The sequence below is a fragment of the Nycticebus coucang genome, chromosome 6 (genome assembly GCF_027406575.1).
Source record: "Nycticebus coucang isolate mNycCou1 chromosome 6, mNycCou1.pri, whole genome shotgun sequence".
NCBI lineage: Eukaryota > Metazoa > Chordata > Mammalia > Primates > Lorisidae > Nycticebus > Nycticebus coucang.
In genome coordinates, this window is record NC_069785.1 from 129,595,838 (window position 1) to 129,608,847 (window position 13,010).

General features: G+C 39.9%; 1 protein-coding gene across 1 annotated transcript; it reads left to right on the plus strand.

Annotated features, from left to right (window-relative positions):
* The first annotated feature begins 5,241 nt into the window (after window positions 1–5,241).
* Window positions 5,242–5,731, plus strand: LOC128587201 (small nuclear ribonucleoprotein Sm D2-like). Its single transcript, XM_053593118.1, has one exon. The coding sequence runs from the start codon at window positions 5,271–5,273 to the stop codon at window positions 5,625–5,627; it is 357 nt and encodes a 118-aa protein (XP_053449093.1). The 5' UTR covers window positions 5,242–5,270; the 3' UTR covers window positions 5,628–5,731.
* The last annotated feature ends 7,279 nt before the right edge of the window (window positions 5,732–13,010 follow it).

A 13,010-nucleotide genomic window follows, 5' to 3' on the forward strand; every position in this document is an offset into this window, starting at 1 on the left:
TTGCAGATTCACATGTGGTTGCAAAAAACAATACAGAGATCCTATGTACCCTTTATCCAGTTTCTCCCAAAGGTAATATCTTGCAAAGCTATGGTCTAGTATCATGACTGGGATATTGGCATTGACCATGAAACAGTCTCATCATCTTAACGATCCCTCCTGCTGCCTGTTGCCTTTTTATAGTCACACTTCCCTTGTTAAATAGGGAACAAATTATTGATACATACAATAATTTGGGCAAATTGCAGGAGAATTATGCTGCATGAAAACGCCAACCCCAAAGACTGAATTCTGTACGGTCCCATGTATGTAACATTTTTGAGGTGACAAAATTATAGAAATGGCGAATGGATCAGTGGTGGGCTGACCTGAATTTAAAAGTGTTAGGTCTCCACTCCAATTTTGAAACACAGTTCATTTTTATGGGAAAAATATGTAGCACTATTTAAGAAGGTCAACTCTAGATAAAAATTGCGCCATCATTCAATGAACACCATGTTTTGGAGGAAACTTTTTATAGCAATTTGGTATAATTTAATTTTTATATTCTTTTCCAAATGTAGAAATTATGGAATTGTGACTGAATAAAAGTATGAATCATTCATATAGCGAACTTCTGCCTTAGCCAAAATAATAGAGAACATGGACTGATTCTGGCCTCCAAAAGTGAAGTATCTTTAGAAAAATGTCAGCATGGTTATGTGTGATTCTTTCCTGCTGTCTCTACACAGCACATTACTGCTTCCGCAGAGCCAATGGTAATATGACATTTACGTCTCTTTCCTCCATGCACAGGCTTTTGTTGTTATTTGGTAACATAAAATCTTTGGTAGCTTTGAAAGTTTCTAGATAATTTTACTGAAAAAGATAATATTACGTGGGGCTTTGCTATGTTGAGCATCTTAGCACCCAACCAATTGCCAGGCTCATGCATGGTGATCTTCTTTTTGGGGGCGTGGGGGCAGAGTCTCACTCTGTAGCCCTTGGTAGAGTGCCGTGGCATCACAGTTCACAGCAACCTCCAACTCTTGGGCTTAAGCGATTCTCTTGCCTCAGCCTTCCAAGTAGCTGGGACTACAGGTGTCCACCACAACACCTGGATATTTTTGTTGCAGTTGCTACTGCTGTTTTAGCTGGCTGGGGCTGGGTTCGAAAGGAGGCATATGGGGCCTTGGTATATGGGGCCAGCGCCCTACTCACTGAGCCATAGGCGCCACCAGTGCATGGTGTTCTTGAATATCTGTCATCCTTGCTGGGAGCCTGTCTAGGTATTCCTCCCTGGAGTCAACCTGTACCCTATCCAGGGCTCTGTATATGGGGCCAGTGCCCTACTCACTGAGCCACAGGCGCCATCGGTGCATGGTGTTCTTGAATATCTGTCATCCTTGCTGGGAGCCTGTCTAGGCATTCCTCCCTGGAGTCAACTTGTACCCTATCCAGGGCTCTGGAAAGAGGGTGTCCGGTCTGCCCTGGGATAAGAAGTCCTTGTTGGAGGTAAAATTCTGTGTAGAAGTCAAAGTGTGTTCTATTTGCAAAAACTACATTTTCTTGTTTGTCGTAGAAACGCCTCCTAAGAGAGTACCTTCTTTGGGTTTCCAGCCAGCTCTATGATCTATATATATAAAATAAACCCCCTTTTAAATGTCATTTTACAGCCCTAGTGCCATGGATGGGTGATATTTCCTTCCTTCGACTGCAGAGGAGTAGCCAGGTGCAGATTTTATTTGAAATCATGGTTTTTGGATCAAAGATGATGCTAGGATATGGTAGGCTTTAATTTTTCTGGCATTAACACAAAAAGAGAAGTAGATCTTACAACATCCTCTCCCCGCCCATGCCCCAAGTCACCTTTCTTCTTGGAAGGGGCCGTGCAGAGGCTGCAAGACTATACTGCTAACTGTTAGCTGAACAAGGGATTGGGGCTGTGTGTGTGGCAGCATCCTGTGTCATCTCTTTTTCCTAATATGGAGGCCTGAAACCTGAGCATTTGGGAACTGCTTCCTCCTCTACTTGGGCTCTAGGCTGAGGATAACTGGAGCAAAGGAGGCAGGGATCTTGATGCCTCGGGGTCTCTTCCCACTTCTCATTCTTGGTTCAAGGTGCAGTCCCTATGCAACCGAGGCGGTGGCTGAGCCTCTCAGAGACACTACTTCCCTGTTTTTCCTGTGTGTACTGGTTTTTCTGGGCACACCTTACCATGGCCCAGCCTGGACTGCTAGCCTCCTAGAGGAGCTGACTGCATCAGGGCATTTCTCAAACCTGGGCATGCACTCACATGTGAAGGGCACTGGTAAGTGCAGAGAGAGGCAGGAGGACATGGGCATTCATAGCATTGCTCATCTTCCCTGTGTTAATGCTAGTCATCTGTTACAGCAATAGACATTCTCATTTCAGAGCCATGGAATTGGTTTGCTCTATAAAGGGGCTCTTCTCTCCTACCTCACAGAGACGTCTTCCCAGAGGGAGTGTCTCAACAGGGACTACTTTATTTTTGTTTGCTTTGCAAGTGACAAGAACTCAAGCCTATATTCCTCCCCTTATTTTTAGAGCACGAGTTGAATTCTCTTCTCAACATTCTTGGTGAGCTTGTCTTCTTAGATCTTCTATTTTGTAATCTCAATTAAAACGATAATGAACTCTGTGCCAGGGAAGAACATCACTAATTTAAAGTGCAAGATTCTGCTCTTTTCTTCTTCTGCTTTGTTATTAATGAGGACTGTTTTAATACAGAGTGGTCTGGGGTCACTGTGGGTCTGTTGCTCTCAAGTCTGTTCTTTGCTGTGCTTTGTTTTGTATTAGGGTCAGTACTGATGGCGTCATGGATCACCCAGCGACAATGGTCAATCTGTGTTTCTGTGACCACTACGTTATCACCCACTGTGTGTGTGGCCTACCCCTTTGCATCAAGCTCTCCTTCATCAGCACCTGTTTCATGCCTGGTGAATTTTGTGGTCATTATGCAGTGTTGACTATCTTCGTCTCTGGCATACTCTCCTTTTCACCATCCTTCATTTTCTGTCTCCTGAGGCAAATCCAAAAGCTTTTCTTTTGTGTGGAGCAGATAAATGCATGTACCTCAGCTCATTTCCTGGGACCCTCCAGTGGGCTCAAATTTAAAGGTATGTGTCTGAATGACTTGAAGCTTGAAGTGCTTACTAATATGCAGATTCTGGGTTCCATTTGCAGAGTTTCTGATTCAGTAGGTCTGGGGTCGGACTTAAGGATATTTCTTCCTAAGGTGTTCCCAGGCAATGATTCTGCTGTTGCTCTGGGAACCACTGAGACACCCCATTGTCTTCTGCAGCCCACTGGTGCCACACCAATCCCAAGATGAGAACTCTTGAGATTTTTTCCAGTGAATTGAAGATGTACTGATATTAAAGAGTATTTTGTTTTTCAAAATAAGTCATGGGTTCAGGGATACTCTGGGGGACACAGGGGCACTCTGGGGGACATAAGTTGCCAGAATCTAGGGGCTCTCTTGAGCAGGGGACACAGGCTCTGGCATCCTGCATGGAGCTCTCTGACCAAAGCAGGCGTTGCCTATTGGGAATTTTCAATTTCTCTCCTTTGTGGCTCATGAATAATGTAGAAACCCCTCATTTCTGCCATTTGTACCAGTTGTATCAGATACCTGTCAGTGACCTACTCACCTACTCTCAGAACTCCTTCTCATTGATTGTGGGCTGTGTCCATCCTCCAGGAGTCACTCCCATCCATGCCCAGGGCCCTCCACACAGCTCCGCTTACCTCTTCAGCCTGCAGGTGGTAACAGCACCTCCTTTTCTAGCCTGGGTGCTGCACAACCGCTTATGATTTCTGTACATCCTACACGTGCTTTGAAAATAGTTCATGTTCTCTTTGGCTGACTCCATCACATGGGTTTGTTCTTCCCTCTTTGGGCTATCTCTCTGTTCCTCTTTCCTCACACAGAGTGGGGTGCCTTGTCTCTTCTTTGACTTCAAGAATGTTAATGCAAGTAGGAGGTGGTTGTGAATTGTTCCAGAATAATATTGACCCCCTTTTCCCTTAAAGTTACTATAGAATAGGACAGCAGGCTTCTAAAAAAGCTTACATTTTGTTTATTTGTTGAGACATTCCATAGAATGACCTGGGTCCCCAGAAGCAGGGAAAGTCATCGCCCAGTATAGAGAAATATCTGGGAAGAAGGGGAAATAGTCTTTGAGAGGTTGCTCTCTTCACATTTTCTAGTTACATTTTGGAGACAATTTGAACAATAAATATTTCAGCAGTTAAACTGTTCTGAACTATATTTCTAGAACTTTGGAAGCAAGAATTTGACTTGCAACTATGTGCTAACATGAGATAAGCAATTTTATGGTTTTTCATAAGGAGAAACCTGGTTTGGGCAAATGATTCCCCATCTTTTAAAATGGGCCAATTCTCTCTGGCCCAAAGCAGATGATTTCTCTTAAAAGGGAACCCGCCTTTAATGGCCCAGCAGAGTAAAGAATGAGAAGAATCCTTCCTCTTTATATCTCTGTTCGTCTCCCACTTAAGGGAGAGCAATGGCTCCTCCCTGGTGAAGCTGGGAGGCTGAACTGGAGAAGCTGGCCCAGTATCCCTGGAGTTCTCTTTTTATAGCACTGGCCTGTCCTCTGGACAAGCCTTTGTTTCCTCTTTCATGTGTCTCATCCCCCTGTGGTAGGAAAGGCCAGATGTTGTTCATATCTCTTTCTGCCTGGGTTCCTTAGACTCCTCTGGAGAAAGCAGTGAGGGAATCAGAAAACAACCTTGTGCCTGCAGATCTGAGCTGTGCCGAGCCAGAAGTCCTTTTCATAAAATCCTTCCCCAGGCCAATATCTTCAAGAGTTTTCCCCACATTTTCTTTGAGGATTTTTATTGTTTCATGCCTTAGTTTTAAGTATTTTATCCATCTTGAAATCCTAGCACTTTGGAAGGCCGAGGTGGGTGGATTGCTTGAGTTCAGGAGTTTGACAACAGCCTGAGCAAGAGCAAGAGCCTGTCTCTACTAAAACCAGAAAAAAACTAGCCGGATTGATGCTGCTGTGAGCCATGATGACACCACGGCACTCTACCCAGGGTGATAGAGTGGGACACTGTCTCAAACAAAACAAAACAAAACAAAACAAAACAAATTAGTGTCTAATTTTGTAAAATGAGCAATGAGCTACTTCCTGAATTAACTATCAAAGGAAACTCAGTAGGCAATTAAGATGCAATTACATGGCCGATGAAAAATACACCTTTATGGGAGAAGGAAGTGACTTGAGAGCACAGCCACCACCATGAGCCTTCTTAACAAGCCCAAGAGTGAGATGACCTCAGAGGAGCTACAGAAGCGGGAGGAAGAAGAATTTAACACTGGTCCACTCTCTGTGCTCACACAATCAGTCAAGAACAACACTCAAGTGCTTATTAATTGCCGCAATAACAAGAAACTCCTGGGCCGGGTGAAAGCCTTTGATAGGCACTGCAACATGGTGCTGGAGAATGTGAAGGAGATGTGGACTGAGGTCCCCAAAAGTGGCAAGGGTAAGAAGAAGTCTAAGCCAGTCAACAAAGATCGCTACATCTCCAAGATGTTCCTGCATGGGGACTCGGTCACTGTGGTCCTGCGGAACCCACTTATTGCTGGCAAATAGGGCCCTCTTCCCCACTGACAGCTTGCTCCCCCGTCCTGTGAAGGCCTGCTCTTTGTGATGGGAATAATAAAGCTCTGTGGGTTTTTTTCTAGTGGAAAAAAAAATACACCTTTATCATGATATTGACCACTTAAAATATAGATATATGTTATATATTAAATAAGCATTTAACTAATAATGTAATTAGCTTTCATTAACATTCAAAGTAATTTGGATATGCATTGATGACCTTTATTATTATTTTATTTTATTTTATTTATTTTTATTGTTAAATCATAGCTATGTACATTAGTGCAATCAGAGTACAATGTGCTGTTTTCTGAAATAATCTCTTCAAAGTGTTCAATGTAGCCTTCATGGCATTTTCTTAGTTATTGTATGTAGACATTTGTATTCTGCATTTAGTAAGTTTCACCTGTACCCATTCTAAGGTGCACCTAGGTGTGGCCCCACCTATTACCTTCTCTCCACCCTAACCTCCTCCCTCCCTTCCCCTCCCTTGGCCCTTTCCCCATATTCTTGTGCTATAGTTGGGTTATAGCCTTCATGTGAAAGCTATACATTAGCTTCATAGTAGGGCTGAGTACATTGAATACTTTTTCTTCCATTCCTGAGATACTTTGCTAAGAAGAATATGTTCCAGCTCCTTTATTATTTTCTAAGACTAGCCAGAAAAATTTGAAGTGATATGCATGTTCAATCATATCTGCATAGTGTGTAAGCTGTTCTTATATTTATCTATTACCATCAGAACAGCATAACCTGACTTACTCTTATAAGACATAATTATTATCATAAGATAAAATGGAGAAATTAATTTTTGTCCATTAATACAATGAATTAATACACGGAGAAAACTCCCAAAGTACTACTACACATATTTTACAACATGGAAGAAACTTGAGGACATTTTGTTAAATGAAATATATGCTAGGAACAGAAATAACAAGTATTGCCTGGTTATACTCACATGAGGTTCCTAAAGCAGCCAGACTCTTGGGAAGTAGATGGTGGTTGCTAGGGAATGAAGGGAGGTGAAAAAGGGGAGTTGTTTAATGAGTATAGAGTTTCAGTTTTACATGATGAAAAGGTTAATATGACTGTATTGTCCATTTAAAGATGATTCAGATGATAACTTTTATGTTATACGTTATCACAATAAAAGATTATTTTTGATTTATGTAATTTTATCTCAACTTTTTAAGAAAAGACATAACGGTTTGAAGAAAAATAACATTTTATTATGGGATTTATAATATGCGCAGATATATATAACAGCTGTTGCATAAAGGATGGGTGATATGGACCACATGTTGCAGGATTCCTGCACTTTACATGGGATGGTACGTTGTTTGCTGACAGATGATTGTGAAAGTTTGAGGATGTCTATTACAATAGGGCAATCGTTAACAGAGTAGTCACTAATAAATCAATGCAAGGAGCATAATTTTAAAAATCAATAGACACAGAAAGTTTGAAATAAATGGATGAAAAAAACATATGCCATACCAACAGTAAATATCAAAGGTTTGGGCATATTAATATCAGATGAAATAAATTTGTAAAAGATATGTTACTAGACATAAAGAAGAACGCTTCGTAATGATGAGTGGGGGATTTTTGTGTTTACTAAACATAAACTATTTTATACATAGTCTGAATAGCACTATCAACCCCCTTGACAGGATGGTTAATCGAAGAAACATACACCCAACAACAGCAGATTATACCATTTTTTTATTTCAAGTATATATGGTACATTTGCCACAATAGTCCATATTCTAGGGCATAAAAAATTTTTAATAAATTTAAAAATCTAAAATCATATAGAGCATGCTCTTTGAGTATAGTTGTATTATTAGGTTAGAAACCAGTAACAATATACTAATTTTATTCAATCATATCTGCATAGTAGGTAAGCCATACTATGTTAACGCTCCAAATTTTGTGAAGCAAACAAAATATTTGTAAATAATTATTGGATGAAAGACTGTATTACCAGGGAGACTGGAAACTATTTGGAATTGAATTTAAAAATACACATAGGTGGCGCCTATGGCTCAAAGGGGTGGGGCGCTGGCTCCATATGCCGGAGGTGGCGGATTCAAGCCCAGCTCCAGCCAAACACTGCAAAAAAACCCAAACAAACAAACAAACAAACAAACAAAAAACACATAAAAAGTTGGGATATAGCTAATGCAGTGTTTAAAGGAAATTTTGCAGGTTAAATACTGGTATTAGATAAGATATCATCAAATAAAGGATATAAGTTTCTATCTTGGGCTATTAAAAAAATAGAAATTAGACCCAAAATAAGCAGAATGAAGAAAATAATAATGATAAAATAGAAATCAATATTATAGAAACCGGAGAACTAGTAAGAGAAAAATTAAATTAAGCAAATGCAGTACTTTGAAGAGACTGATAAAGCTGATAAACATTTAGCCAGTCTAATCAAGAAAAACAAAGAAGACTAAAATTTCCAGCACAAGAAATGAAAGAGGGGACATCAATGAAGATCCTACAGACATTAAACAATCTTAAGGGGGTATCATAAACAACACTGTGTCATTAAATTAGACAGAATGCATAGAAGGAACAAATTGATTGAAAGACAGGTGAAGGAATACATAATACATACACGTAACTGTGTAACTATTAAAAAAATTGAATTTTCATTGAAAATGTTTCCACAAAGAAACTTGAGGTCAAGTTGGGTTCACAAGTTAATTCTGTCACGTGCTTAAAAAAGAAATATTTACACTCTACACACAGTCTTAGAAAACAGTGGAAAAGGGACTACTTCCCAATCCCCTTAGGAGGCCTTTATCATTGTGAATCCAAAATCTGATGAAGGTATTAAAAGAAAACACAGATTAATAGTCCTCTTGTTATTAAAATCCTTAATAACATAAAGTAAAACGTTAACAAATTGACTCTGAGGACATATAAAAAGGGTAATATATCCTGATAAAGTAGGATTCCTCTTATGAATGCGTACTTGTTTTAATATCTGAACAGCAAAAATATAATTCACCATATTAATAGAAAAAAGGGGAAAAATCTATATGACCTCTTAAAAACACAGAGAAAGAGCATTTGAAAAAATTCAATACTCTTTCATGATACAAAATTCAGAAAAGAAAAAATGTACTCATTATATGCAAGGCATCTGCAAAACATACAGCTGATGTCATTTCAATATTGAAGAGCTTACTGCCTTTTAGCTCAGATCAGGAATAAGGCAAGCACTTATGTGATCCCCATTTGTGTTTAATATTATGCTAAAGTTACGGCTGGAACAATAAGGCAATAAACAGAAATAACAAACATTAGAAGAAATGAATAAATATTTGTACACAATTTATTTGGACACAATTGTGTGTGTGAAAAACATTAAAGAACATACAAAAAAGCAATAGAGCTAATGAGTTTCTCAGAGTCTCAGGATTTAAGGTCAATATATAAAATCAACCATATTTGTATTAGTAAAGAGTAATCAGAAAATGAAATTAAAAACAACTCCAATTGTAATAGTATAAAAAACTAATACATTTAATAAAAGATGTTCAAGATCTCTATGAAGACAACATTGCAAAAGGAAATTAAAGAAGAATGAATAGAGAGTTCTTGGACTGGAAAATTAATATTGTTACAATAACAACTCTTTCCAAATTAATCTAATTACAATTTTAACAGGCTTTTGTTTTTAAAAAGAAAACTGACAAACTTATTTAAAAATTTATATGAAAAGGCTTAGTATAGTGAAAAAAGTTTTGAAGAGAAAGAACAAAGTTGGGGGACTGATTCTACTTTAGTTCAGGACTTACTAAAAAGCTACAATAATTAAGAATAGAATATATAGATCAATGGGAAAAGACAGAGTCCAAAAATTAACCCATCTATTGATAGAAAATCGATTTTGACAATGATACAAAGGCAATCCAATGGAAGAAAAGGACACTGTTTTTAACAAATAGTGCCGGAATACCTCAATACATAATATGGAAAAAAACAAAAACAAAAACAACCCAACTTCAGCCTGTATCTCACACCATTTACCAAAAATGATATTAAGATGGATCATTATTCTAAGTAGAAGAGCTAGAGCTTTAAATTTCTAGAATAAACTACAGGAGATGTTGTTGTATAATGTTAGGCAAAGATTTCCTGGACATAAATTATCAGAGAAAAAAAATAAAAAGTGGACTTGGGCGGTGCCTGTGGCTCAAAGGGGTGGGGCATCAGCCCCATATGCTGGAGGTGGCGGGTTTAGACTCAGCCCCGGCCAAAAACTGCAAAAAAAAAAAAAAGTGGACTTCATCAAGAGTAGTCTTAATGTGGCTAAACTTGCCTCTGAAGTGAAAAAACTGAGTTTTCCTTCCCGTGAAACTGACAAGCCCAGGAGGAAAGACCTAGCTCTGAAAGGCAGGAGTTTCCTAATAACACAGCCTACACGAAGCACTGAAGAGTGGACTTCTCTTGTTGACCAGTCTGGTCAAAACACACTCAGTGTCTTGTCAGTTTAAGACACCTTTAATTGCAGGAAAAGAGCCAAGCTCACTAGGCAGTGAGAAAAGATTATAGTATGGAAAGGGACTTGTGTGAAAGGGAGAATGTTGTGAAGCAGTTGGTTTACCACATGGCTCTGTTTCTGTTGTGGGCCCTTCTAACAAACACGTTTTTTGTTGTTTTTTTTTAAAGTATGATTCCAGGTTTTCAATTGAAAAATTCTGGAAATGGTAATAATTTCTAATCATTTCAGTGGAACAGTTTCATGTACTTTTTTTGCCCCTTCTTGGTTGGTCTCCAAAGTGAATGCTTCAGATCGGTTTTGGAACTGTTGGTGGTGATTTAAAATTAAGTGATGGCAGCACCAGCTCACTGGGGCAGAACATGAGAAAATGCCAGAGGTCTTATCAACATTGGGAAGCTCATAGCTGTAAATGTGACTGTCCAGTCCATAGGCCCCTCCAGGCTCAGCTCCTCAAGGGGGCATGTGTGTGGGGGCAGCAGGGCACTTAAGAGCATGAGCTGTGCAGTTCCACGTGCAAATGAAATGACACAGCTAAGTGTGGGCACACAGAGCCATCAGGACGGACTCTCAGGATAGGCAGAGTGAGGACAGGATAGCTGGCTCTGAGCAGAGGGTATCTGTAGTTCCAGTCTTGGGAGGATCTGAGTTAAGAGCAGAGATGATTCTCTAAATAACTTTCCAGGCTTTGGGCCAGGATACTGGTAAATATAGGAAGGCGTGGCCTTGACTGTGGATGGAATTTGAACTGGTACTGGTGCCAGGCTGATCCCTGTGGCTTTATACTGCCCTCTTATTAATGAGGCATGGTGGGGAGAGGGAGTCCTGTGAGGCCAGGCCACCCATTTAATGGGAGTTGAATTTAGTTTGAGTTTACTTAAATGCATTGAAGGTTTTCATTTTCTTCTTTGGGGTGGGATTGCAGATTCATGTCTTGACTAGAATTGCTGCCTCAGCATAATAGTCTTTTACCACTGTGACAGATTTAGCTCTCATTCCCGATTCATTCCCGCAAACTTCTCTGCCTTTGGTGTTAACTTTTGCTTCCTGACACATATCTTTTTCCAAAATGTTTCAATCACAATGTTATAATTCCCTCTGAGGTCCCCAAAGTCCTCTAGCACAGGTGGAAAACACATGAAATGATAGATTAGTAGAAAGATGAACTTTGAAATTTGGAAGTAAAAGACTTCCATAGGAGGCATTGATGGGCTAATTTATTGCTATGTGATTTTTGGCAAGTCATATGCATGTGCCCTGACTTTGTTATCTATAAAATGGGAAAATGAAAACCTCATTGGAGCTTTGGAACTCCAACTACTTGACTTTAGTGCTCAGACTGGAAATAAAGAACTCTTTACATGTTATTGAAAAGCTGCTCTGGCTTGGTGCCCATAGCTCAGTGGTTAGGGTACTGGCCACATACCTGGGACTGGTGGGTTTGAACCCAGCCTGGGCCTGCTGAACAACAATGACAACGGCAACAACAAAATAGCTGGTTGTTGTGGCGGGTGCCTGTAGTCCCAGCTACTTGGGAGGCTGAAGCAAGAGAATCATTTAAGCCCAAGAGTTTGAGGTTGCTGTGGGCTATACCGCCACAGCACTCTGCTGAGGGTGACACAGTGAGACTCTGTCTCAAAAAACAAACAAACAAACAAACAAACAACCCCCAAAACCAAAAACAACAACAAAAGGAAAAGTTGCTCTGACTTCCATGCTCACATATTAACTGTTTAGTAATGGCTAATGGCTAGTGGTCTTTCATTATCTGTCTGCTAGACTACTTAGCACTGAGGAGTCAATTCTTTTGTCTCCAAAGGTATTATTTTCCAATTTTTTTTTTTTTGGAGACAGAGTTCACTTTGGCATCACAACTCACAGGAATCTCAAACTCTTGGGCTCAAGCAATTCTCTTGCCTCAGCCTCCCAAGTACTGGGACTACAGGCACCTGCCACAAGGTCTGGTTATTTTCTTGTTGCAGTTTTCATTGTTGTTTAGCAGGCCTGGGCCGGGTTCGAACTCGCCAGCCTTCATGCATGTGGCAGGCATCCTATTCATTGACCTACAGCGCTGAGCCTCTTTTCAAAGATTTTAACCCAGGTACCTACAACAGTGTTCCTTTCCATAGTCCTAGGTTGCCACCACTGAAATCTTTAGCAATTGAGCAATCACTGTATGACGGGCACTATCCATGCCCACTCCACCAATCAGGACTGTAATCTCCTCATCCACCAGAAAATCCATTGAATCAGTCTCTAGTCCCTATCTTACTTCATTTTTTGGTGGGACTACATGTTACCACATGCATTGGTCCATGTCCTCTGAGAAGCAGACGCCAAAACAAGGTTAGACACCTAATACCTGTCAGAGAAATAGGGAGGGAGTGAAAAGAAACTAGGAGAGCCAGCCTGATGGCAAGGTTGACAGAGAGTTCTTGAGCCAAATTCCATAGGAGGAATCTCACATGTGGCAGAAATAGGCCTGCTTTGGTATCTCCCTGTTCCTTTCAGTCACTGGCGAGGCGTAACCTGTATGAAGCATGGCCTCAGGGCAAACGTACTAATGCACAGTAATTGATTTCAGAGTGCAGCCACAAAGGTCATCAGTTATTCACACTTCCTGAAGTAGTCTATCAGAGAAATGCATTTTCATGGAGCTTACATATAAAGCACTAATGTTTATTTCATTTATAAAATTCCTTAAAATATAATTTGTCATTTGAAGCAAAAATTAGAACCACATATTATGAGGTTTATAACATGGTGAAATAAAATACGTAACAACTATGCTACAAAAGATGGAAAAGGAAATGAAAGTGTAGTCTCTTAAGATTCTTTATATCACGCAT